The sequence below is a fragment of the Monodon monoceros genome, unplaced genomic scaffold (assembly GCF_005190385.1).
Source record: "Monodon monoceros isolate NGI ecotype Baffin Bay Population unplaced genomic scaffold, NGI_Narwhal_1 Super_Scaffold_12, whole genome shotgun sequence".
NCBI classification, from domain to species: Eukaryota; Metazoa; Chordata; class Mammalia; order Artiodactyla; family Monodontidae; genus Monodon; species Monodon monoceros.
In genome coordinates this window covers 144,573,820-144,600,061 of record NW_021703768.1, presented here as the reverse complement: position 1 = coordinate 144,600,061, position 26,242 = coordinate 144,573,820, and the positions used below count along the sequence as shown (strand labels likewise).

General features: G+C 36.6%; 1 protein-coding gene across 3 annotated transcripts; it reads right to left on the bottom strand.

Annotated features, from left to right (window-relative positions):
* Nucleotides 1-488: 488 nt before the first annotated feature.
* On the bottom strand, nucleotides 489-26,242 carry SPDL1 (spindle apparatus coiled-coil protein 1). 3 transcript variants are annotated; one of them, XM_029215724.1, is made up of 12 exons: nucleotides 26,114-26,242; nucleotides 21,542-21,717; nucleotides 19,583-19,759; nucleotides 14,988-15,182; nucleotides 13,995-14,144; nucleotides 13,797-13,895; nucleotides 13,610-13,720; nucleotides 11,497-11,637; nucleotides 6,492-6,595; nucleotides 5,718-5,905; nucleotides 3,440-3,779; nucleotides 489-964 (listed from the first exon to the last, which is right to left on the bottom strand). In XM_029215724.1, the coding sequence occupies exons 2-12, from the start codon at nucleotides 21,698-21,700 to the stop codon at nucleotides 817-819; spliced, it is 1,812 nt and encodes a 603-aa protein (XP_029071557.1). In that variant the 5' UTR covers nucleotides 21,701-21,717; nucleotides 26,114-26,242; the 3' UTR covers nucleotides 489-816. The 3 variants fall into 3 exon arrangements, with proteins under 3 accessions (XP_029071557.1, XP_029071558.1, XP_029071556.1); XM_029215725.1 differs by having other exon boundaries at nucleotides 946-959; XM_029215723.1 differs by lacking the exon at nucleotides 489-964 and having other exon boundaries at nucleotides 3,241-3,779.

The window sequence follows — 26,242 nt, the reverse complement described above, 5'->3', positions numbered from 1 at the left end:
ACACCCACTTAATGTATACACGAAATTAAGTTATAGACAAGGCTATAATCATTTACAGGAAAAAGTCTTTATTTGTAAAGTTTAGAATTGAAAATATATATATTTTGTGTGTGTGTGTGTCTGTGTCTGTGTGTATATATATATATATACACATATATATATATAAAAATTATATGTACCAGGGAATTAAGAATCCCTGAAGTTTCTTTTTTCTTCCTTTATTCCCTTTGATAACATGCTATTATCTATACAGAGTAAAAAAACAAAAAGGGGATAAATTATAGCAGTTTTATTTTAAATTTCAAAATTATTTTTTTCATGTAATTGAGACAAAATTTAAATCATGTATATGAATACAAAGATGAACATATGTGCTTTACACGCTGACAAAATCTAGTTACAATATAATATATATTTTTAAACCAAGTTTTCTATTTTCACAACACAGTGAAAAACTGCATTCATAAAAATGTACATAGGAAAATATAATAGTTAATGTGTTCTCTTTTCAAATATATATGGCTCTGAAGGTACTTTAAAAATCTATATACAATGTAACCAATAAATTTGTAATAACACTTTCCTTCAGCTAATGGTTTATTCACTGTGATTCATAGTTCATCACTTAGGGAACTCTCCTGGTTAGAATCACAACCACATTTTGAATGTTTGGTCAAAGGAGCATGAAAATGCCAGTTCCTGGCACAATGAGTAGAAGGAAATAAGCTACAAGATGGTATACTTCAGATAAAGACAATCTTAACTAACCTCCAGAGCAATCTTTTGGGCAAGTGGTACCTTACTCTTATTAAGTCTTTACTGCTGAGGGCACTGGGTCTCTGGAGTTGATTTGGAGGACACGTATACAATAGGGTGTGATTTCTTACAGGTTGCCTTTTCCAATTTGCTTGCAGTTTCTTTCCCTTCTTTAACTTCTGTTTGAAGCCTTGATTCAGCAGCTAACCTACAGGCATTAAAGCATCCACTCTGAATTCAAATGTGGTTAGGAAAAATTAAAGAAGAAACAATCCACCAGTATAATGGACCTCTTAATGAGACATGGTGATTTTTTTTTTTTTAGGTATATAAGGAGAAAAATTATAGTTGACTTCAATACCATTAAAAAAACTAAGTCACTGCTGCACTAAAAGAACCTTTTTATATCAATAGACTTAATTTTTCAAATGTCTAAAGAAATGTCTTTAAGTTTGAATAAAAAGCCATGGCAAAGCCTAAATTAAAGAATTAAAATATAATGAGGGTGCCTATCATGATAAACACAACTAAAAAAAAGATTTTAATGCTAGAGCAGTATTTTAATGTTAACATGACTTACAAAAGGCAAACACAAGATAAAAATTAACAAGGAATCCTGGGCTGCATGAATAGACGTCTATTTATCTCATTAAAACTCAAACTGAATTTCAACTAGCAAAATAATAATTTAAGAAAAAAAAGTGAAGAGATATTTTAAAGTGCCTATAAGGATATTTTATAACAAGAGCATCAATTAAATTTATAAAGCATGCAATAGTGAAGTTCCCAATAAAAGCCGTATTTATTATTACAATATTACCATAGGATTGTGTGTCTAAGTTAATCATGCAGAGAGCAAAAGGTTGGAAACATCTAAAGTTAGCAGATGGACTCACACACACACAAAAAAACAAATGTTTTGTTATTTTATTTGTTTTTGTTTAGCAAGACAAAAAATTCCAACGTGCTACTTGAGTCAAACAAGTAGCTAAATACATTTGCTTAAATAATTTTTATCAAGCAAAAAAAGGCAGAAAAAGAAATGAAGACAACGTAGATAGTAAGGTTTGCACTGATCAATTCTGGAAATTCACCTCCAGGAATATAAAATGGTCAAAACACACATACACAGTGAATCACATATATACAAGCATAACCTGTTGAATTCACTTCAGAACTACTCGAAACCATGTGTGTATCAGATATCATTCATTTAAAGCTGCTTCTTCCTTGAGAATATTAAGCTTTGATTTTATGTGACTTATGGGTTATAATGTGATTACATAAAATTTCAAGAAATGGAGTATTACTCCTATTACTAATTCTAATAACTGCAATATTGTTGAAGTGCTTTCTTTGTTGAATACTGTTTAGTAGCACGGAAGACTTGAAAACAAATCAGATAAAACATACAAGAAAGCCCTTTTACATAAGGTGGGCTATGTCTTACTATTTCAATTCGAATGCATACTAGTAAAATGTCTTATTCTGTACCCCTCCATCAAAGACTGACCCTGGGAGTACCTTAAAGATCTCCTTTCATAGCAGACAATCCAAGCTAACTATTTTCACATCAATATGCTTAATTTTTAGAATGTCTATTTATTTTAATTACATTTATCATTCCACTGCATAAAGACATCCTTCATCTTTTATCATCTTTTTTTACCTTCTCCATTTTCCACATTCACTTCTTTTTTGCCCATTCTTGGTCCTGCCACACACACCAAGAACGTGTTTCTTTTTTTTTTTTTTTTTTTTGCGGTACGCGGGCCTCTCACTGTTGTGGCCTCTCCCGTTACGGAGCACAGGCTCTGGACGCGCAGGCTCAGCGGCCATGACTCACGGGCCCAGCCGCTTCGCGGCACGTGGGATCTTCCCGGACCGGGGCATGAACCCCTGTCGCCTGCATCGGCAGGCAGACTCTCAACCACTGAGCCACCAGGGAAGCCCAAGAACGTGTTTCTTATACCACCCTAACCTCAGCCACTGTACCTACCTTTTCCTTCCACTCACTTTCTCTTACCTTCTGCCTTCTATTATTTTAATTTTTTTTTAAAGGATAAGGTCCTTAAAACATTAATTCCTACAGACACACGTCTGACACTTCCTCTTTTAGCCACAAACTCAATTATGCAGAAACTAGAGGCTTTGAAGTTTGGGTGTAAATTGAAAATGAATTACCTTTGATATTTTAAAATGTCAGAATAGGTATTAAAGCACATTCTTGAAGGCTTAGGATAAACAATTTCAAAAGCCATAAAACATTTCACCTAACAGTTTTTTGGAAGGCTGAAATTTCTTAGACTAATGGAAAGCCCTTTTAGGAGATAAGTTAATTTTTTTTCACGGCAACTCTTGAACCAGGAAAAAAATAAAACTGTACATTTATTCAAACCAACAAAACATTCAAAGAGGTACTAGACTGGGGTATTTCTGCCTCATGACATAGAAAAGTGTTACTTTTTAAAACAATTCCCTTATTCAGGAGTCCTTTTCCCCTGTAATCATTTTAGTCTTTCTTAAAGTTTTAGAAAATCGGAAGGTAGGCAGATGAAATTGGGGAATTATACTGCATGCAATACTAAGAAAATAGATAAAGAAACAGATAGTGCAGTTCATGCAGCGATAGAGAAGAGATGGAGAAGGCTGCTCACTGCCTTGAAGGAAAGAGGACACTGACCTGGGAGAGTTAGGGGTGTTTCCACTTCTTTCACTTAAGGCTTCCGACTCAGCTGGAACTCCTATAAGTTTAACACATTTCTTTTCCTTCCTTGGCTGAGGACCCACGGACAGATTTTTGTAAGGAGACAGAATGACTCCTGATGTGCTTACAGAAACTGTCTTTTCCAACTGCAAGTTATCTTCTAAATTGTTAGGACAGGACTGTACCTCCTCTTTCTGAGGTGGTAATCTATAAACTTCTTCCTCAACAGCACTGGTGGTACATACATCGTTAGGGGTAGTTATATCCACAGGAAGTACCTCACGCCTCTTTTTGAGTACAGGCACTTCAATTTTCTCTGAGAAAAAAACCAATTAAAAATAGACCTAGTCAATAAATCAAACACACAATCAACATAAGGTAGCACTAGTTATAAATGTATTTTTTTCCTTTCCTTTTTTTCCACTTCCATTCCTTTAAGACCCATTCATCTCCTTACTGAAATACATTGTCTTTAATCCTTTCTTTTTCATGGATTCCATTAACTATATCTTTTCAAGGTTACCTGGCTATAAATTTTTCCTTAGGATCTCAATATATTTGACTCTCTAGGAATGAACACTTAAATGTTCTCTTCTAGGGTTATGATAAAAGTTGCATGGGGCTTCATAAGATCTCACCATGGAAATCAGGAAGGATATAGTGGCGAAGAGTCAAGGAATCCAGATACTAATCCTAGTGCTAACAACACTCTGCAGCTGGGTGACCTTGGGAAAGTCCTTAACCTCTCTGAGCTTTGTATTCTTTCTTTTTTTAAACCTTGTATAATAATAGTCATCATTTATTGAGCAACTGCTAAGTGTAAAGCACCGTGTTAATGTGCTATATGCATTCACATTTAATCTAAGGCGTGAGCTTTGTTTTCTTTACCTGTAAAATGGGGATTAAAAGCACCCACTGAGTGAAGACTCAATACTGTGTCTTATAAGGATTAACATAACATCATTCCATCCCTTATGCGGGTCCATATACACAGTCACAGAATTAACTGTTCTAATACCTTTTCTGTACCCCCATACCAATGTGTCTTTCATTTTCAAAATCAAAATATTGGTGAGGTTGGAGAAACCATGGTTGAATGTGGGGCTGGTGTTCCTGTTGGTATCACTATTGTTTTTAAATCAGTATTTTCCCTTTCTCTAGCACTGCTCCTTTGAAATCCACACCATCTAGATTCATTATACTTCCTCCTGCTTGCTGTATTCAGTTCACAGCAGACCTTTGAAATTTGAAACGGATAATTCTTAATCAGGACAGGCTATTAATCAGGGAAGGGGGAAAGGATGAGAGAAAAAGAAGCTTTTTTAAACTATAAAGAATCCTTATTATTGCTGACAACCTCCCCACTATTGTTGAGAATCACTTCAGTCACTGAAATAATAATGAAGAGAAAGTTGTAGGCATGTGAACAGTATAGGGGCTGAAAAATCTATAACCTAAAACATGTAACAGAACTTTTTTTTTGGTCTAAGAACCATCACATTCTTAGACTCTTTTATTTTGGGCCTTTTATTTTTTAATTTACATAATGTAAAATCACTTTTTAAAATGTATCATATGCAGAGCCTATATGCTTAGGCTATTTCCTATCTCAGTGATTACACTTGATAGTTGTCCTCTAATATCCGTCCTGCTATTCCTTAATAGAATCCCAAAGATTTAGTTGGGAACATGGACCCTGAGAATCAAGGCTGAATTTCTCTGCTATTCCTATAGGCAGGTAAGGCCATGTAGCTAAATTCTGCTCAAGGAGATAATATGTTGATGAACAATGCAAAAGAAGCCTAGATCCTGACATTGATCAGTCTTAGAATGCCCCCTCCAGACTTTTATCAGGGAGAGGAATAAATACCTATCTTGTTTAAGTCTCCATTATTTTAAGTTTTCTATAAACATTAGTATTAACTAATATAGCTCTCAAACATCAGTTGCCTCAACAAAACTGAACTCTTTGGTATTACATAAGATGCTGCAATCTTAAATGGAAAAGTCTCAAATGTCAAGGTTCTGTTATACAGATATCCAAAAAGAATACCCATTATATTCATGCACATCTAGTACCCAGTTTCTTTGAATTTTCCTACACATTTTGTAGCAATAAATTTATTAAATACAGATACATAGCCACAAATTAGTTTGTAATATGATGTGCATAAAGCTGTGGCAAGGAAAAAAAAATGATATGATCTCTCAGAGCTTCTCGTGATATAAAAGACAAAATATGAGACATACATACCTTCAGGTTCATACTTCAGTTTTAACTCATCTAGTTTAGCTCTCAGTTTCATATTTTCACTTTGGGAAAGCTGGAGGCACCTTTCATTCAAAAAAAGTTTTCGCTCAATATCCAGAGCCCGCTGGCTCTCAAATAATGCTTTCATTCGCTGGATGGACAATTCACCTTTAGTGCTTTCATTCTCTTTGCTATATTAATAAAAAAAAAGAGAACCAAGGAGTATTAAAATAACACAATAAGCAAGTGTAATAGTTACTACAAATTATTTACTATATTATATATTTGAACTCTTAGTAAAATATATTTCCCTGGGTTTTTAGTAAGAAAGAAACAATAAGCAAAATAAGCTTTAACAATAGCAGTTTCAAATTAGAAAAACAATCTCATTTCAAAGGAAATGAACAAAGGGGGGCATATTTTCCACATTTACGCATGTATAAATAAATTCCTTTAAGTTTTAAGTTACATGATATGTATTCTTCAAAAATTTAGACTATAAGAACATTTTCTACTTTAAAGTTCTTTTTTACTTACTAATCTGAAAAGCTTTATGAAAAACATAAAGAACTAAAAACATTTCATTATTCATTGAAAGTATTTTTCTTCAATAACCAGCACTAATTATATCTTGAATAAATCTCATTTGCTGCACAGAGGTATTTCTGTTGCCATTCCTTTCTGGAATTTTCTTTTGGCAATTTAAAAACGAAACTATAACCACTTATTATAAGCAAGTCAAAAGAGTCTCTGTCTTCCCAAGCCCCCAACACTTACTTTAAGTTTTCAAGCTTTATTTGAAGTAAATCTGTGTAATAGGTGTCATCTTCCAGAGCAACAGAGTTGGCTGAAGGCTTAGATTCCATACTTTCATATAAACTCTAAAGAAAACAATTCTTATTACTTAAAATAAGTAACAAATTAGGGTAGCATAGGTTTATTAATAATAGTATCAGCTACCACTTGTTGAATGCTTATCATATGGCAGACACTGTGCTAAGCACTATCCACTTAACTCATTTACCTTCTGAAGTAGGTACAAGAATGAGCATTCCTCTCCTACAGATGAGGGAACTGGCTCACAATGCTACAGGCAAGTAAACTGAGAAGACAGAATCTGAACGCAGATCTGTCTCCAAAGCCTATGGTTCTAAGTACACCTGTATCCTCCCTCTGGTTTCTCTCTTCTGGCTTTTAAAATGGAAGAAACAAATACTCACAGGGTTTAGTTCTGCCCTTTATGACAAAGCCATAAATTACAAAAATATAAAAAAGAGTGGAGATCCTTACAGTTATTTTTGGTGCCCACTCTTCTGAGATTCTGATGGAATCTCTGTACAATTTCTCTAGGGGGAAAAAAAATGTAAATCTGCTTAAAAACGTGTAAACAATTTCAGAGATTGCAGGTAAAAGCCCCTAATGCAAAACTGTAATTGTCAAAGTATACTGCAGAGTCCACTAGTGAGCCACACACACCTGCCAAGAGATGTTTTGCAAATTTAACCAAAATTGCAGTCCTTTCAGCAGCTCTTACAAGAGAAAGAGAGTTATATAAACTTAAAATTTTATGATACACTAACGGCTACAATTTAGAATGCCTAAAAGGTTATTAATGTTTACAAAATTTGTCATTTGTAAACTTTAATTAATTCTTTAGTGAGAAGATATCTGTGCTCCCTAAGTTAATTTATAAATTCAATGCAGTCCTAATAAAAATGCCAACAAATGTTTTTTGGAGCTAGACAAGATGTTCATAGGGAAAAACAAACATGAAAGAATAGCCAGGAAAAATGCTGAGAAAGAAAAGCTATGGTGGGAGAATAGCCTTACCAGACAAAACATACTATAAAACCTCTAAAATTAAAAGCATGAGTCTGATGTGCAGAGAAGTAGGCCAGTGGAATAGAATGGAAAATCCAGAAATAGACTCAAGCATAAATGGAAATTTGATATATGGTATAGGTGTCATATTAAATCACTGCCACAGGAACTTCCCTGGTGGCACAGTGGTTAAGAATCTGCCTGCCCATGCTGGTGACATAGGTTTGATCCCTGGTCCGGGAAGATCCCACATGCTGTGGAGCAACTAAGCCCATGTGCCACAACTACTTAGCCTGTGTTCTAGACCCCGCGAGCCACTAATGAACCTGCGTGCCCTAGATCCCATGCACTGTAAATACTGAGCCCACTCGCCACAGCTACTGAAGCCTGCGAGCTCTAGGGCCCATGTGCTGCAACTACTGAGTCCACGTGCTACAACTACTGAAGCCCGCATGCCTAGAGCCTATGCTCTGCAACAATAGAAGCCACAATGAGAAGCCTGCACACTACAACGAAGAGTAGCCCCCGCTCGCCGCAACTAGAGAAAGCCCGCGCGCAGCAATGAAGACCCAATGCAGCCAGTAAATAAATAAATAAAGTAAACAAATAAATAAATCACTGCCACCAAGATTGACTTCTTAATAAATGATGCTGGGACAACTGGCTAGTTGTTTGGAAAAGATAAAACTCGACTTATATCTCACACTATACACGAGAATAAAATTCAGTAGAGATCAGATCTCTAAATGTAAAAAGTGAAACTGTACAAATACTACAAGAAAACGTGTTAATTCCTCTATACACACAGGCAAATAAATACACCTATGAAACAATGATATGCACTATGATACATTATTGCCAGTGGGAATCAAAATTGGTACAAGCCATGTGGAGGAGTTTGGGAACATCTAACAAAACTATGTATTAATTTACTTTTGACCCAGCAATTGCACTGTAGGAATTATCCCTGATGATACATCTACAACAATAAGGAAACGCAAATATATGCAAAATGTACTTTGTAGCACTGTATATATAGCACTGTATATAACTGCAAAATAATGGAAATAATCTAAATACCCAGACACAGGAGAATGTATGAGAATCCATAAAATGGAATTCTCTGTTGCTGTTAATGAATTAGGAAGTCTCTCTAAACTGAGATGAAGTGATTTCCAGGTTAAAGTTAAATGAAAAAAGGGAAAGTATAAAAGACTATCTGTGTTATGCTACATTTTGTCCAAAAAAAAAAAAAGGGAGAAAATAAAGCCTATATAAAGCTGCTCTTTTTGTAATAAGAAGCAGCATGAGTAAATCAGAAACAAATGAAATTGGCTACCTAAAGGGGTGGGGTGGAAACAGCACAGGAGGGATGGGGAGACAGATATGTCTCTGAGTGTGTCTTCTTTATAGTTCTTTTAGAACCTTGTTAATGTTTCACATGGAAAAAAGTATATACATAAATTCAACAAGGATGGATGGAGGGCAACAAAACAAAATAGAAACAGAAACAAACAAACCTAACTGTATTTCAGATGCATAACACACTCATACCAAAGAGGAGTAAGGGAGGAGGGGAAAAAAAAAAACCCCAAGTTAACTTTTGAACACAGTATTTTGACTATATACCCTCAGGCTAAAAACAGAAAGAACTACAAACAAATCCTGAACTTCAGTGAGTAGGGTAATTCCGAAACTATCAATATATGTATTCTAAGAATGAGTAAATAAGCAAATATATTGAGGACAATAACCACCAGGTTTTTCACTGGTGGATAAAATGGGGTAGGCAGTGAAGCCTGTGGTATCAGATTCAAACTGGAGTTCTTAAGTATGAAATCAAGGTTTTCGTATGTGTATATATATATAATACATATACTCACACAAAACGTTCATAAATATGCATATAACGCATACATAAATACACTAAATATACGCACACAGACTTCTAGTTCTGTCTGCTAAAAGGGTCTAGAAGTGATGACATTCCAGTAGCAATAAGCACATCTAGTGCCCAGTTCTTGGTTTCTAAGTGCCATTGTCCACTTAAAGGAACCTGCGCTCCTTGCAGAAATGCTGATTCCAAGGCTGGGGCAGGTGAGCAAGGAATATCTTGTTGTGCCAGAGTAAGGAAGTATTCCTGCTGGCCAAATCTGGGCGATCAGAGTAAATAAAGAAGTTACAGACTACAATCCACAGGATAAAATAAGAATTCATGAGGCTATATGATATCAATAAATAAATAAGCAAGGAGGAAAGTTCTTTTCAATCCCTTTATTATTCTTCTAACTAATAAATGTAGAAGGAATGATGAAATTATCATTTGGCAATCATCACAGAACCTGTTTCAGGCAAGGATCATCAATGGATGTTCAAGTATAAGGAAAAACAGATATATACTTGGTCTAAGTAACTCCCCCCAAGATATTTATTAATTACAAAGGGAAGAATCGTAACCGTACACTGGAGAAACCTGGCAGGCATAACCACAACCAATCAAGGTTAATATAACCAGTTATGGTACAAACAGACATTATGTGCCACCTGATGTACACATTGAGAAGGGTATAATAATACTCCTGTAGTTTTCCGTCAAAAATACATAGCCTGAATCTAATTATATCACACATACCCTAAAATGAGAGAAAATCTACAAAGCAAACGGCTGTACTCTTCAAAAATGTCAAGGTCATAAAAGTTAAAGAAAGCCTACAGAATTGTTCCAGGTTAAGGGAGACTAAAGAGACTTGGCAATTAAAGACAACATATGGGGCTTCCCTGGTGGCGCAGTGGTTGAGAGTCGGCTTGCCGATGCAGGGGACACGGGTTCGTGCCCCGGTCTGGGAAGATCCCACATGCCGTGGAGCGGCTGGGCCCGTGAGCCATGCCGCTGAGCCTGCGCGTCTTGAGCCTGTGCTCCGCAACGGGAGAGACCACGACAGTGAGGGGCCCGCGTACCGCAAAAAAAAAAAAAAAAAGACAATGATCACAGATTGGACCCTAGAAAGGAAAGCATTTGGGTATTTTTGTTTTCCAAGAAGGACATTAGTAGTAATTGGTAAAATGTAAAAGGCAACTTAGCTAAAACTACATATCAATGTTAGCTTCCTGATTTTGATCATTGTATCAATACTACGGTTATATAAAAGGATAAGCTTCAACACTGAGGTAAAACCTAAGGGTTACGGGGTATCTGGTTTGCAACTTACTCTCAAATGTTTAAGATAAAAATGTACATACATGGAGAGAGAGAAAATAAAAAAGCAGATGTGGTGAAATTGATAATTGGGGAATCTGGGTGAAGGGTGTATAGAAATAATTTCATGACTTTTCTGGGACTTTGAATTTATTTCAAAAAATTTTAAATAGCGTATTAAAGACCTCTATGAATTCCAGTTGCCACATAATATTGGACAATGTGACAAAAGTATTACTATGCATCCAATAAAAAACAGGTGGAGAGCACCGAAGAAGAATCAATTACTGGTAACACTCAACAGGCGGAACAAATCTCACTGACATAATGTTGAGTGGAAGACAGAAGCAAAAGTATGTAATGAATGATTCCATTTATACGAAGTTCAAGAGTATCTGTACATGTAAAGCTGATACAAAGTTAGAAGGTGGGAGGACTCACTTAAAAGGGACATGACAGTGCTGCTCTGGAGTGCTGGAAGTATTCTATATCGTGAGCTGGGGAGTAATTATAAGGGGGTATATGTATGTAAAACTCATTAAGTTGTACACTAAAGATATGGGCACTCTGAGTATAACTGAGTTACAATTTACAACAGCAAGAGATATGAAAAGCATAAAGAAACTAGAAGAAAACATTAAATATTGGTAAATCTCAACGGAAATTATACATTAATTACATAATAAAGAAACTCGTTCAAGTTAGAAGGATTAAGATACTCAAACCAAAATTTGGCTGTTTTTTTTTAAAGGTGTTTATACATACCTTAAATTTCTCCAGATTCCTAATTTCACCTAAGAGATGTTTAATTTCCCCATTCTTCTGCTCCAGCATGGCAAGTAACCGTTCCTGCTGTTCAAATTCAGCTTGAGACCCTTTCATTTGTAGCAATGTGGCGATTTGTAACTAGAAAAAAAAAAAATCCCTCCTCCCATAAAAATTGAGTGGGGGAGAGGAAGAGTCTGATAACCATATTTTCGACACAGTTCATATTTTGTACTATATTACTTTGACCTCATTTTGGAAGCTAAACTAATTAGCTATTTCTAGCCTAATACTAGACTAGAAAAATTTGAAAACATTTTATACCAATAATCTAGTTAGACATAACTCTTCAGTACTTATTTAGACTACCTATGAGTGATATTTGAAGTCCATAACAATTACCTGTACTTCTGTGAAACATAACTGAGCTGCATGGCTGTGGTCTGGAAGCACATCACTTACGCAGTAAAGAGCCCGGCCAAATGCTGTGCTGTACTCATCATGTGCACTCTCATTAAGGGTCTGAAGCAGTTTCTCAAAAATTCTGATTAACTTCAATAGCATTAAGGGGGGGGAATTATTAGGCTACTCACATTCACAAATGTTCGATTCACAAAGAACAAGGATGGAAAGCAAAGGTAAAAGGCAATCTAAGGATACTGAAGCAACCTTTAATACAAGTATAAATTTAGTTTGTAAGAGCAGCAATCAACTTACCTTATTATGACTCCACCTAAACTTGGAGTTACACAGCAATCAGAAGGAAATTAACTAAAATCTAAACCTAGCAATCCTTTCTGCCTTTGGAAATTTCTGGAGTTCTTAAAAAATGTCAATTAATTTAAATACATTTTTGAGTAAAGCGAGCAATGATACGAAGTTTTAGCTATGGTTACAAGTAAGAGAGAAAGGTGACTTTTAACATTTTTAAGGATCCACTCTTTGTTCCTGCTTCAAACTGGAGGCTAGACACATTTAGCCTCAGAAGATTCAGAATGCTACCTGTGTCTAAAGACAGTCTGGGGTATCACGGGAACATTCAGAGATTAATAACAGTAGCCCAACAAATACAAAAAGAAAACAAAGAGCAAATATGAGAAAATTTACAAAGAAACAATTCCCAGATAGGGGAGAGCCTCAGTAAACCAGATGGCACAGTTAAAATCCTTAGAAATAAAAGCCACAACTACTGTTTAAGTCGGCACTTCATTTAACTCCAGGACAACTCTAAGAGTCAAGTTGTATCATCTCTATTTTACAGATGAGGTGACTGATGCTCTGCAAAATAAAAATACTTGCTCAAGGTCACACAACTAACAAGTGACAGACTAGGATTCAATCCCAAGGTCATCTAATGCCAAAGTTTAATCATTGACCTTTCCTATTTCTTTGGTGAATCTCATCATCCTGAAAAAGAGGCAGGAAGCCTTACAGACTTCTAGTTACCACCTCAGGAGAGTTAGGCACAACAGATCAGGGATCAGGAGTCTAAGGACTGGTACAATACTGGAATCTTTCTAACTTCAGCATGTTTTTCTGTTACCAGCTGTTTGACTGAAATGATGCCCAACAAACCCTTAAAATCAGAAGGGCTTATATGCTTGACTTGAGAAACTACAAGGAAAGGAAATTCAAATTTCAGTCTATAACTAAGCCTTTGTGGGAGAATTGAAGATTTGTGAGAGAGCTAGTTTTAGTTGAAGTAGGAAGCTTAGGGCTATCCTCAGAAAGAAACTAGGCCAACAGTAGGAAAGAAAAACTTTTTAATACTTGTTTTTTCCCACTCTACAAAGAAAGAGCTAATGGCAAGGCTAGTGAGTAACAATTAAAAGCTCAATTTCTCTGGCAAGGCTAGTGAGTAACAATTAAAAACTCAATCAATCAATGGATGCTAAAAATACCACTACTAAATCTACACAGAATTAATTTTTTAAAGTAAAATATAAAAGGGATCTTTCATTCAACTAAAAAGTTTTTTCTAAAATCATGCAGTTCTAGAAACAATTATGTAAGTATATTCCTTGAAGGAAAAGATGCTTTCTTTGATATATTTGTACATGTAATGCTGATTCAAAATAGGTTTAATAAATCTTTGATCATAATAATTCTGTACCTTCATTCTTTGCATCTGTTCTCTATTAAATGCATTTTGCTTCTTTAGTGACTGATACTTGACTTTCATGCTGATAAGCTGACGTTCCATTGCTGCCCTTCGATCTTCCACCTAGAAAATATTAACATGTTTAATTATGCTTTTATTAAGTGAAATGCCAGTTTAATCAATGGAATATTTTAAGTACCTCTGAAAACAAAGAGTTGCCTTTACTGTTAGGGTCCAAGGCTTGCTGGAGTGCCTGGTCTAACTGCACCTGAAGATCTTGATTTGCTACACGAGCTTTCTAAGTTCAAAAGAAAACAATTTAGCTAATAGAGATTAGATTAGCAAGAAAACAATTTATTATAAATTGGAAAAGATGATGTTACTGTAATCACAACACCTCTAAGGCATTATAGTAAGAAACTGCTTCTTTCTCTCGCTCTTCTTTTTCTTCTTTAAGCCGGTCTACCTGGCGCATTAAATTAGTATTAAGAAGTTCTAGTTGTTCTTGTCTGTACTGTAGTTCGTTCACTTCTTCTTTGAGGGTGGTCTATTCAACAGGAATGGAAAAAGAAGAAACTCTCTTGAATAATCCTTCATTTAGCAGCTGTTCAGTTTATCTATCAGCAGTGGTTCACACCCAAAACTAAAACTAAGAAATAGTCAAAGGTTATAAGGTACATAATAAAATTTTTAAAAAATTATACTCATATACATATCAACTTCCATGCTACCAACTTTTTATATTGGGCTTTTATGACACAAACTAGGATCAGGATAAATGTCTAAATTCTTCCAGAAGTTTTATTAATCTAAAAGTAAAGTCTGCCTTACATAATCATGTAACCTAAAGCTTTACTTTATTTGAAGTAATCCATCTAAAAATCCTGTAAGGCTGCCCTGGTGGCGCAGTGGTTAAGAATCCACCTGCCAATGCAGGGGACAGGGGTTCGAGCCCTGGTCCGGGAAGGTCCCACATGCCGCGGAGCAACTAAACCCGTGCGCCACAGCTAGTGAGCCTGCGCTCTAGAGCCCGCGAGCCACAACTACTGAGCCCGCGAGCCACAACTACTGAAGGCCACGCGCCTAGAGCCTGCAACAAGAGAAGCCACCGCAATGAGAAGCCTGTGCACCTCAACAAACAGTAGAGAACTAGAGAAAGCCCACGCGCAGCAACAAAGATCCAATGCAGCCAAAAATTAAAAATAAATAAATTTATTTTAAAAAATTAAAAAAATAAAAATTCTGTAAAACATTTTTTAATTAGTTAGATCAAAGTTAGGCCAAAAAATATTTCAACCTTAAAACTAGCTCATAAGGATTATTACAAAAACATGAAAAATATACAAGGGAAAAAAAGAAAACTCCAGAATACACATGCCATAAAAATTACCTTCATACTTTCCATTTCAGTTAGCTCAATTTGAAGAGCCAGCATCTCTGAAGAGATGCTTTCGTGTACACGTTCAGACATTATTCTCATTTCCTCTGATTTGCAAGAAAGGAGTTCCTTCTGATGATCCACTTTGTGCTTCAGCTGCTTTTCACTAAGCCTAGCTTCATCTAATTCGGCTTTCAGTTTTTCTAACTAAGGTAAAAAAAAAATCACAATCTATAAATCAAAAGGTAGTGAAGGTCATCAGAACATACAATTGCAATACAAATTGTTCTGGTATCTGCAGGGTAACTATTTTGGAAGGTAGTCAAGCTGAACAAGACTATTTAACTCCTTTTCCCAAAATGTCACATAGTTCCAAATCTTGGAACACTAAGAATACAGGCATACCCTGTCTTATTGCATTTTGCTTAATTGCACTTCCCAGATATTGCTTTTTTTTTTTTTTTTTTTTTAACAAATGGAACGTTTATGGCAACCCTGAGCCAAGCCGAGTCTACCAAGCGATTTTTCCAACAGTATTTGCTCACTTCCTGTCTTTGTGCCTTATTTTGGAAATTCTCATAATCTTTCCAACTTTTTCATTACTATTATATTTGTTATGGTGATCAGTGATCTTTGATGTTATTATTGTAATTATTTTGGGGCATCACAAACCACACTCATATAAGAAGGTGAACTTAATCGATAAATGTTGTGTGTGCTCTGACTGCTCTACCGAATGAATGGTCATTCCTATCTCTCTCCCTCTCCTAGGGCCTCCCTATTCGAGACACAACTCAAAATTAGGCTAATTACTAACCTTAACAATGGCCTCTCAGTGTTCTTATCTCTCACTTTAAATCAAAAGCTAGAAATGATTATGCTTAGTGAGGAAGGCATGTCAAAAGCTGAGACAGGCCGAAAGCTAGGCCTCCTGCACCAAACAGTTAGCCAAGCTGTGAGTGCAAAGGAAAAGTTCTTCAAGGAAGTTAAAAGTGCTACTCCAGTGGACACACAAATGATAAGGAAGCTAAAGAGTCTAACTGCTGATATGGAGAAAATTTCAGACGTCTAGATAGATCAAACCAGCCACAACATTCCCTTAAGCCAAAGCCTAATCCAAACTCTTCCTCAATTCTATGATGGCTGAGAGAGGGGAGAAAGCTTCAGAAGAAAATTTTGAAGCCAGCAGAAGGTGGTTCATGAAGTTTAAGGAAACAGGCTGTCTCCATAACATAAAAAAAAAAGTGCAAGGTGAAGCAGGAAGTGCTGATTTAGAAGCTGCAGCAAGTTATCCAGAAGATCTAGCTAAGATAATCACTGAAAGTGGCTACACCAAACAATAGATTTTCAATGTAGACAAAACAGCCTTCCAGTGGAAGAAGATGTCATCCAGAACTTCCATAGCTCGAGAGGAAAAGTCAGTGCCTGGCTTCAAAGGACAGGCTGACTCTCTTGCTAGGGGCTAATGCAGCTGGTGACTTTAAGTTGAAGCCAATGCTCATTGACCATTCTGAAAATCCTAGGCACCTTAAGAATTATATTAAATCTACTCTGTCTGTGCTCTATAAATGGAACAATAAAGCCTGGCTGACAGCACATCTGTTTACAACATGGTTTACTGAATATGTTAAGTCTACTGTTGAGACTTACTGCTCAGAAAAAAGATTCCTTTCAAAATAGTACTGCTCACTGAAAATCCACCTGGTCACCCAAGCAAGATGTACAACGAGATTCATATTGTTTTCATGCCTGGTAACACACATCCATTCTGCAGCCTATGGATCAAGGAGTAATTTCGACTCTCAATTCTTATTACTTAAATACATTTTATAAGACTATAGCTATCTAAGATAGTGATTCCTCTGATGGATCTGGGCAAAGTCAATTGAAAACTTTCTGGAAAGGATTCACCATTCTAGATACCATTAAGAACATTTGTGATTCATGGAAAGAGGTCAACATATCAAAATTAACAAGAACTTGTAAGAAGTTAAATCCAACCCTCATGGATGACTTTGAGGGGTTCGAGACTTCTGTGAAGGAGTAACTGCAGATATAGTGGAAATAACAAGAGAACTAGAATTAGAAGTGGAACCTGAAGATGTGACTGAATTGCGGCAATCTCATGATAAAATGTTAATGGATGAGGAGTTGCTTCTTATGGATGAGCAAAGAAAGTGGTTTCTTGAGGTGGAATCTGCTCTTGGTGAAGATGCTGTGAAGACTGTTGAAATGACAACAAATGATACAGAATATAACATAAACTTAGTTGATAAAGTAGCGGCAGGGTTTGAGACAACTGACTCCAATTTTTAAAGAAGTTCTAGTGCGGATAAAATGCTAGCAAACAGCATTGATGCTATAGAGAAATCGCTCATGAAAGGAAGAGTCAACTGATGCAGCAAACTTCACTGTTGTCTTATTTTAAGAAATTGCCTCAGCTACCACAATCTTCAGCAACCACCACCCTGATCAGTCAGCAGCCATTAACATGGAGGCAACACCCTCCACCAGAAAAAGATTATGACTCACTGAAGTCTCAGATGGTTAGCATTTTTAACCATAAAATATTTTTAAATTAAAGTATATACATTGTTGTTTTTAGACCGAATGCTATCGCACACTTCAATAGACTACTTTGAAACTAAAAAATTCATGTGACTTACTTTACTGTGATATTCAGTTTTTTGTGGTGGTCTGGAACTGACTCTGAAGTATCTCTGAGGTATGCCTGTTTAAAGGGAACGAACTTATAGCAGAAGGGTGAAGCTTTAGGGTCAGGCCTAGGTTTAACCTGTCTCACTTACATTCCTCAAATGTAAAACTGTTAAGTGATTGTACCTACCATCACTGCGTTACTGTGAGGCTCTCAACTGAGACTGGGTGGGTAAAACATGTGGCACCACACTTAACACTCACTGAATGGCTTGTTATCAATAAAAAGCTTTTGCTTGATGTCCAGGGTTATCATTATCATCTATATTGAATTATCTTCAATAGGGTCTCAACATTCTTAGAATATATCCTGGTATTTGTTTTCTATTTAAAAAAATAAGAGGCTTCTAGCATAATTTCTTTTCCCTTTTCTATTTTCATCATGTGAAATAAAAATTTCAGCTGATTGATCTATGTTGAAATGTGGACATTCTTCTGAAAAACATCACTGAATGACCCAAACTTATTGTATGATGAGATGATTGGGGTTTCCTATTTGGCCAAGGCTAGGCATCTTTTAACAAACAGTGACATGCCTTGTTTTATAAGCATATAAATAATCCATACAAGTAATCAGAGTAGGTCTGGATTCCTGGCCACTTTGGCTGCCGTGTGAAGAATAAGTGGTATGACAGCAATGATGGAAGCAGGCTGCCTGGATAGTAGGGGAGAGACGACGGTGAGCTGGACTGCAGTGTTATAGCAGAGATGGGTATTTCATAGCTCAAGTTCTGAGAACTTGTTGATGGATTAAATATGAGAAATAAGTGAAAGAAAGATAGCAAATAAAGCTCCAAATTATTGGCACAAGTAATTTGAGAACATCAATAAGACTGAAAATATTTTTTGAATTATTTAGTCTTTACTCCACCAAAAAGCCATCTCTATAACTGGCTTTACTTCAGACTCTGAATATTTCCTACATTACTCTTTTTTGTTTAGGTAATGAAAATTACTGCTAAACTGAAAATAATATCCAGGAAAAAAAAAAAGCATCATTAACAGTTATTGGTGTCTTAACTCAGAGAAGCTTCAGAGAAGCTGAATTATTATTTGTCAGAGTGGTATGCAAGATGATTCTAAGTATTACATGAAAGCATATTTTGATAGTTATGTTTGACTGCACATTAGGACAAAACATAACCAGCTCAAATATATTTCATTGATACCATTACTTAAAATGAGAAAACATTTAAAAAGGGAGTCAATTTAATGAGAATTAATTAACAGTATAGGTGGTACAGGTATATATAAACATCTTAAAAGATGGTACATGAAACACAGTGAAACAGGCTTTGATATCAGACAGCCTCAGTGCAAATTTTGACTGCTAATTTCTCGCTCTATAATCTTATCCAACTTCACTCAATCTGTTTAAACATTGGTTTTCTCATCTGTTATATGGAGATAATAATGGTACCTCCCTTATGGAATTGTGTAAGAAGTGGATCATATGTATTAGTTTATCTTCAATAAACAAACTATAAAGTATCAACTCTAATGTACATTAATTTACCAAAAACTATTGGCTTCTTTTGTGGAATTATAAAGTGTACCACTAGTTGCAGTGAAGGTTAGGGAACTAGTCTTTCTGAAAAGGGACTAGCACTCTAAGCAAGGAGGTTATGCTGACCACTAAACTAAAACTCCCTAACAAATACTCAGTTGCTAAAATTAAATAACCCTATTTAATTAATAGAATGTCATTTATACAAGTCTCTTAGGTGAACTATTGTTTCTCAGTGTTCCCACTCCTAATATTAAAATGATGGAGCCCTTAATCTCAGCTGTTTTGCATAGATGTTACTAAGAAAATCTTCTGTCACCTAAAGTTTACGCATGGTTGCATAAGCATGAAATATTTTTGTTCTAAAATACAGAGATATCCAAACCTTATTTTTTAGTTCATTCACTTCCTGCCCATGGCTTCTGCTCAGCTGTTCTTCTAATTTCTCCAGGTGCATTTTTTGTTGTTGTTTAATAGCTTCACATTCAGAGCTCAAACTTTCTAACATTCGACTCTTGAGCTCAACTTCTCTCTGAAGAGTATATTTTTCTTGTTCATAATTCTGAAAACAGATTCAATTATAATTCAATTACATAAAAATAACTTAAAGCCATCACACATAAGCAGTTTTCACCTTCAGCTGAATCATTCCTGTTTCACACATTTGCTGCTTTCTAAGTAACAACCACATGTTAAATCTGAAATAACTGTAGATAGTATTAATGTTAACCCTAGAGGTATTTTGAGACTATATTAACGTTCGTGCTAGGGATATGGTAACTTCTTCTATGTCCTGCCAACGAAGTAAAAAGTGCTCTAAGGCTGTCAATGAGTCAAGTTCTCTCTGCTAGAAAAAAAAAAAAAAAATTAATAGCATTTAAGTTTTCCTAGTGAGAATTATTTGGTTTGATAATAATATGCTCTACTTGTAGCTCTGAGTAAAATGAAGAAATAGTGGACAAGGTATAAACAGAAATACTGAATTAGCTCTCACTTTCAGAATGTAGTCATCTGAAAAATGTTCATAAATGTTCATAGCACCACTCAGATGAATACAGTGCTAAGACAAAAGCAGTATTTAAGAGGGCTTTTGCTTACTGTCAAGGAAGTTTAAAGATAAAAAGGGCATTAGTACAAACTTCTTCAACAAGCTTTAAAAAATAACATAAATAAAATTAGATTTAATACGAGAAAATTTTTAAAAAGGGTTGCCATTAGTTTTTTTTCCGGATATATTTAAACTTTGAGATCAAAGTTTAAATACAATACTGAGCATTTATTAAATAAAACCGACTTATTCATTCTTTCAATAAATGTATGCCAAATATTAGGGATACAGCCGTGAACAAGACAGACAAAATTCCCTCTCATGTCATGTCTCTCATGACAGTGGGGGATGAACCACTCAGATGGAGGCAACAGCTCCCGTAAGGCCCATAAGGCAGGACTAGTATAGCTAAGAACAAAGGAAAGTAGTTTGAGATGAGGTCAAAGGTTGAAAGAGGTCAGATCACATGGGGATCTACAAATCCAGGTAAGGAGCTCGGATTTTGTTGTAAATAAAACTGGAAGCTGCTCTTTGCTTTCAGCAGGGCTGTGACATGATCTTTTGTATAGTCTTCAATGACCACTTGGCTGATGTGTGAAGAATGAATGGTGTGAATGGCAAATGCAGGAAGCAGGCAACCTAGTCAAAAGGCTACAGTAGTAATCTAAGGGAGAGATGACGGTGGTCTAAACTAGAGTGGCAGTGGTATAGATATTTTGTAGGTCAAGTTCTTAGAGCTTACTAATGGATTAAATACTAGAAATAAGGGACAGAAAGATATTGAGTAAAACTCCTAGATTTCTGGCTCAAGTAACTGGATGAACGTTATTACATTTACTAAGTAAGGTAAAGAATTTTGCAAGAGCATGTTTGCTTAGTGGGCAGGGAATTAACTGTTCTGTTTATGTTAAGTCTGAGATGCCCATTAGTGGGCAATTGAATACAAAAATCTAAACTTTAGGGGAGAACTAAGGACTTGGTGTAACAATCATGGGGCATTTAGATGTTATCAAAAACTATGAAACAAGTGAGGTCACCTAGGAAGAGTGCAGACAAAGCAAAGTCTAAAATTCAGTATGTAGTAAAGAGAGTGAAAATAACTTATTTTTCAAACTTAGAACACACTGAGTCAGAAAAAATATTAGAAATTCATTTAGTTCATTTCCCTTTAATGGGGATGGGTGGGAACTAGGCCTAAAATCTTCAGAAAATAAAAATAATATTAATAATTGCTGGACAGCACAGATCTTCAGTAGCTAAGCACATCTTTGTAAACAGAGGAATATAGTGTCCTACCTCAGTCATGGTCATCATTTCATTACGACATTTATCCAGTTGATTCTGCAATTCGTTCTGGCTTTCCACTAGTTGTAAACCATACTGTGCAGCTTTTAGTCGCTCTTCTTCAACTTCTTTGAGCTTGCATCTAAGATCTGCTATTATATCTGCCTCCATGATTTTTTTCCTGTCTACTGTAAATAGAGGAAATAAAAGTACTTAAGCTTAAACAAAAAACTCCATATCAATAATAAAAGATATGTGTGTGTATGTATATATTCAATACCACTGCCATATAAAAACACAGCATTTTCTTCCTGACTTTTAAATGGTCAAATTTGCATTCTTGTTCTAAGAGCCAGGTCTGACTATTTTGTTACCCGATTTGAGACCAAATCAAAAAAAAGATGAATACATTTAATTTTGCTTCTAAGGAATGCAGTATCAGGAAACCATTCAGTTATTGTGTGCTAAGCTTCCTTAAATGCTAAAGTAGGATGTTTTCATAATTATATCACTATACAGGTAACCAAGTTAAGACAACAATAAAAGAAGTCAAGAAACTTTATAGTAGCATAACTGCTACTTAAAATATAAAAAGATGGCTTTGAATAAGATTCATAAGGTAAGGACTAGCATGTCCACAATTTTTCACAACAGTGTTAACTTCCTGAACACATTAAATGTGCTTTATTGAAAACAGACTCACTAGCATTTTCCTAGTTATTCATAAGAAAGCATGCAAAACAGACACCATGTTCAGAGTAATTAAAGAACAATCTCACTCTAGATTTTCAAGGAAAGACTTAAACATTATATATAGAAACATTCCACTTTAACTCAACCTCACTCATCATCCTTTCCAAATTGGTTCCAGGCTCTTAGGCCAGGCTTAAAATCAGCTTTGCCTTCAAAGAGCAACAAGCCATTATTAAGTTATTCTCCCATGTCTCCAGTCAATGTAGTCATTTCCTTCAACACATACTTATTGAATGCCTATGTGCCGAGCTCCATTATGGGCACTTCAGATACATCAAGTGGTCAAGCGGACCCCAAAAAAGGCTCTGCTTTCATAAAACTTACCCTCCAGTAGGAGAAGACAAGCAATAATAATATAATAACTAAATGCACTAGAAAGTGGAAATGGAAAAAATAAATAAAACAGGGTAAGTAAGCTTGGAAGAGGTGGGTGTATCCTAACTAGGATAAAATTTAAAATGTGTTGAATGGGGAGCCCCTCAGGTGGCTTCTGAGCAAAGCCTTGCAGAGGATAAGAGAATTAGCCATGTACTATTTAGGGAAATCATGTTCCAAGTAGAGGTGTAGCACTACAGTTGAAGGAAGTCCAAAGAATGAACAAGATAAGAGTATATATAGGTCAGAGGAGATAACAGAGGAGAATATGGAGATCAGGCCATTGTAAATAAAGACTTTAACTTCTACGCTGGGTGAAATGGGGCATCACTGCAAAGTCTGGAGTAGAGATACGATACATTTAAAAGGATCCTTTTGGCTGATACGCTGAGTAGTTTGGAGGGAAGCAAGTTGGAAGCAGAAAGATCAGGTGGGATGACCGCTCACACCAGAGTGGCTGCCATAGGAGGTGATGAGAAATGGTCAGATCTAGCATATATTTTGAAGGGAAAGCCAACGTGATTTTCTGACAAATGGAAATGTGGGACGTGTGAAAGAGAATTTGAAAATGCCTCCAAAGCTTCTGGCTGAGCAACTAGTAGAATAGATTTGCCGATAGCTGAGGCATCAAAAACTGTGGGTAAAGACTGTTTGGGAGAGAAAATAAGAGGTTTAAGTTTTAAAACATGAAATGTGTCAAGTAAGCAATGGCTATAAAAGTAGGAGAAGGGTAGGGGCTGGAGATATAAATTTGGGAGTTATTAGCATAAATACATGAGCTTTGTTATCACCAAAGTATGAGCATAATTAAAGAGAAGAGGACAAAGGTTGGAGCCCTGTTATGAGGTGGGAAAGAAGACCGCAAAGTATACTCAAGCATGACCAGTGAGGTGGGAGGAAAATGAAGAGCATGTGTTGTCCTAGAAGTCAATAAACAAAAATGTATTAAGGAGGCAGAAGGTCAACTGCACCAAACGCTAAGTTAAATAAGGTGAAAACTGAGAACTGGCCAATGGATTTGAATTAATGGAGGTCAATTAGGAGATGACCCTAAGAGTAGTTTTGATGGGGAGATGTGGGCCTGATTGGAGTGAATTGGAAAGAATGGTAGGAGAATAGTAGACAGCAAGCATAGTTTTGCTGCAAAGAAGAGCAGATAAATGGAGCAGTAGCTAGAGAGAAAGTAAGATCAAGTTTCTGGGTTTTTTTTTTAAGACAAAAATTTTTTTAAGAAAAAATAATTAAAAAAAAAATTTTAAGGGCTTCCCTGGTGGCGCAGTGGTTGAGAATCTGCCTGCCGATGCAAGGCACACGGGTTCGTGCCCCGGTCCGGGAAGATCCCACATGCCGCGGAGAGGCTGGGCCCGTGAGCCATGGCCGCTGAGCCTGCGCGTCCGGAGCCTGTGCTCCGCAACGGGAGAGGCCACAACAGTGAGGGGAGCCCGTGTACCACAAAAAAAAAAAAAAGAAAGAAAAAAATAACAGCATGCTTGTATGACATGGGATAGATCCAGGAGAGAAGGAAAACTAACGATATAGAAACATGGAGAACTACTGGAGTGATGAATGTGCAGGGTCTGATTTTTGGACAGGAACATAAATGTTTCATCTAAAGTAAAGGAAAGCATATGGGTACACTGATAAGCAGGTAGATATAGTGTTGGGAGTCTGCCTAAGTGCCCTTCTAATGTCTTCAATTTATCAGTAAATTAGGAAGCAAAATCTTTGAGAATGAAGATATACAGGATTTTAGAAGCAGGGGGAAAAAAAAGGAATCCTATGTTATCCAGGGCTGCCTGTCACTGCTCTAAAATGCAAGAACTTTCCAAAGCCTGTACATGATGGGGCCAATCACTAATTGTTGCACTAATTGTTAATAATAATTTATATTTGCTAAGGATTTACCATTTGCCAGGCAGAGTGCTTCAAATGCACTATCACATTTAATTCTCTTAATGGACCTGAGCTAAGTACTACTGTCATCGATATTTACCAAAGAAAAAACGGAGCTAGCCTCAAGACATCCCAACCAGCAATGTTCAAGGCAGCCAAAAAATTAGCTCTCATTCATTCCAAAGATTTGCTGGAATTCCTATTTTGTGTCAGGTACTGTGCTATTGCTGAGGATACAATGTGATCCCCAAACTAGACAATATCCCCACCTTCCTGAATCTTACAGTCTATTAGTAGAAAGGCATTAAATCAAATAACTGATATGTAAAGTTACAAGCGTGATAAGTGCAAGAGGGAGAGGTATATGGTGCTGAGCCTATAACAAAGGGTAGCTGTCTTAATCTGGGTAGTGGGGTGAGGACAGGGTCAGGGGGAATGTGGACAAGAAAGATTTCCCTGAGGAAGTGACTTTTCAACAGATGTAATGAATGTGTAAGAATTAACCTATCAATCTGCAGAGAAAGGTAGCCAGGGTTGAATAACAAGCACAGCAAATATGTGCCAGACATTGTGCTCGGTACTTTGCAAACATTATCTTATTTAATCCTCTCAACAACTATATGAAATAAAAGGCTTTCACCCCCATTTTACATATGTACAAACTGAGGCACAGAAACGTCAAGTAACTTACCCAGGGTTATCAGGTAGTAAGTGGCTAAATGAGATGGGAACAGGATCTAGTTCCATAGCCTGGTGCTCCTAACCACTTTTCTGTTCTGCCTCTCAGAAACGTAGCATATACAAAGCATTTAGGAGACAGGGAGCTCAGGGAATCAGGCTGCTTGACTTCTTACCCCACTTTCACTACTCAATGGCTGCATCAACTTGGACAACTTACCCAATGTCTTGTTTTGTCATCCGTAAAACAAGGACAATAACATCTACCTAAAGGGTTTTTTTTTTTAGAAGATTAAACCAACAAATGAGTAAAAAGCAACTAGGACAAAATCCAACACGTAACTGTATGAGGCAGCGCTGTCCAGTAGAAATATAATGCGAACAAGACATGTCGATTTTTAATTTTCTAGGTGCCACATTTTAAAAAAAAGTAAATACTGGTGAAACTCAGTTTAACAATACGTTATTTAACCCAATACCTCCAAAAGATGATCATTTCAACATTTAGTCATTATAAAGATTATTAATGAGGTTACTTTTTGGTGTAGTCTTCGGATTGCCAAATGGGGCTATTGGCTGTCGTACTGGACAGCGCAGATCTAGTGTTTGTTATCCTCCGGAGGCCCAGGCAGCGGACCCGGCTTTCCGTATCTACGCAGAATCCTCGGGAGCGTCGGAGCGGCCCAACGGAATATTGAGACCGGCTCGGAACCTGGTTTATAAGAACTGAGTTCCGCCGAAGAAGCTGTTCCAGCTGAAAGCCTGGGCGGAGACCCAGGCCCCCAGTTTCCTTAGGCCCTGCTCTCCCCTCCCCAGTAGTCCTCTCCATGCCGCTCCCCAGCTTCCCTCTTCACACGCACTTCCATCCAGGTTCCTTGCCCCTACCTCTCTCCTCACCCCTTCCCCTGCTGCTGCAGCTCGCCGCGCTCAAATTCTCGACGTTAACTCCACCGCACCGCAGAGACACCGGCCCATTCACTCGGCAAGCTCTCGGTTAAGCGCCAGGGCTTTTTG

Excerpts from the sequence above, each read along its gene's own strand:
- SPDL1 (XM_029215723.1), bottom strand. The coding sequence starts at position 21,700 with ATGGAGGCAGATATAATAGCAGATCTTAGATGCAAGCTCAAAGAAGTT. Across the intron at positions 19,760-21,541 it reads AAATGATGACCATGACTGAG|AATTATGAACAAGAAAAATA; the intron begins GTAGGACACTAT and ends ATCTGTTTTCAG. Across the intron at positions 15,183-19,582 it reads TGAATGAACTAAAAAATAAG|TTAGAAAAACTGAAAGCCGA; the intron begins GTTTGGATATCT and ends TTTTTACCTTAG.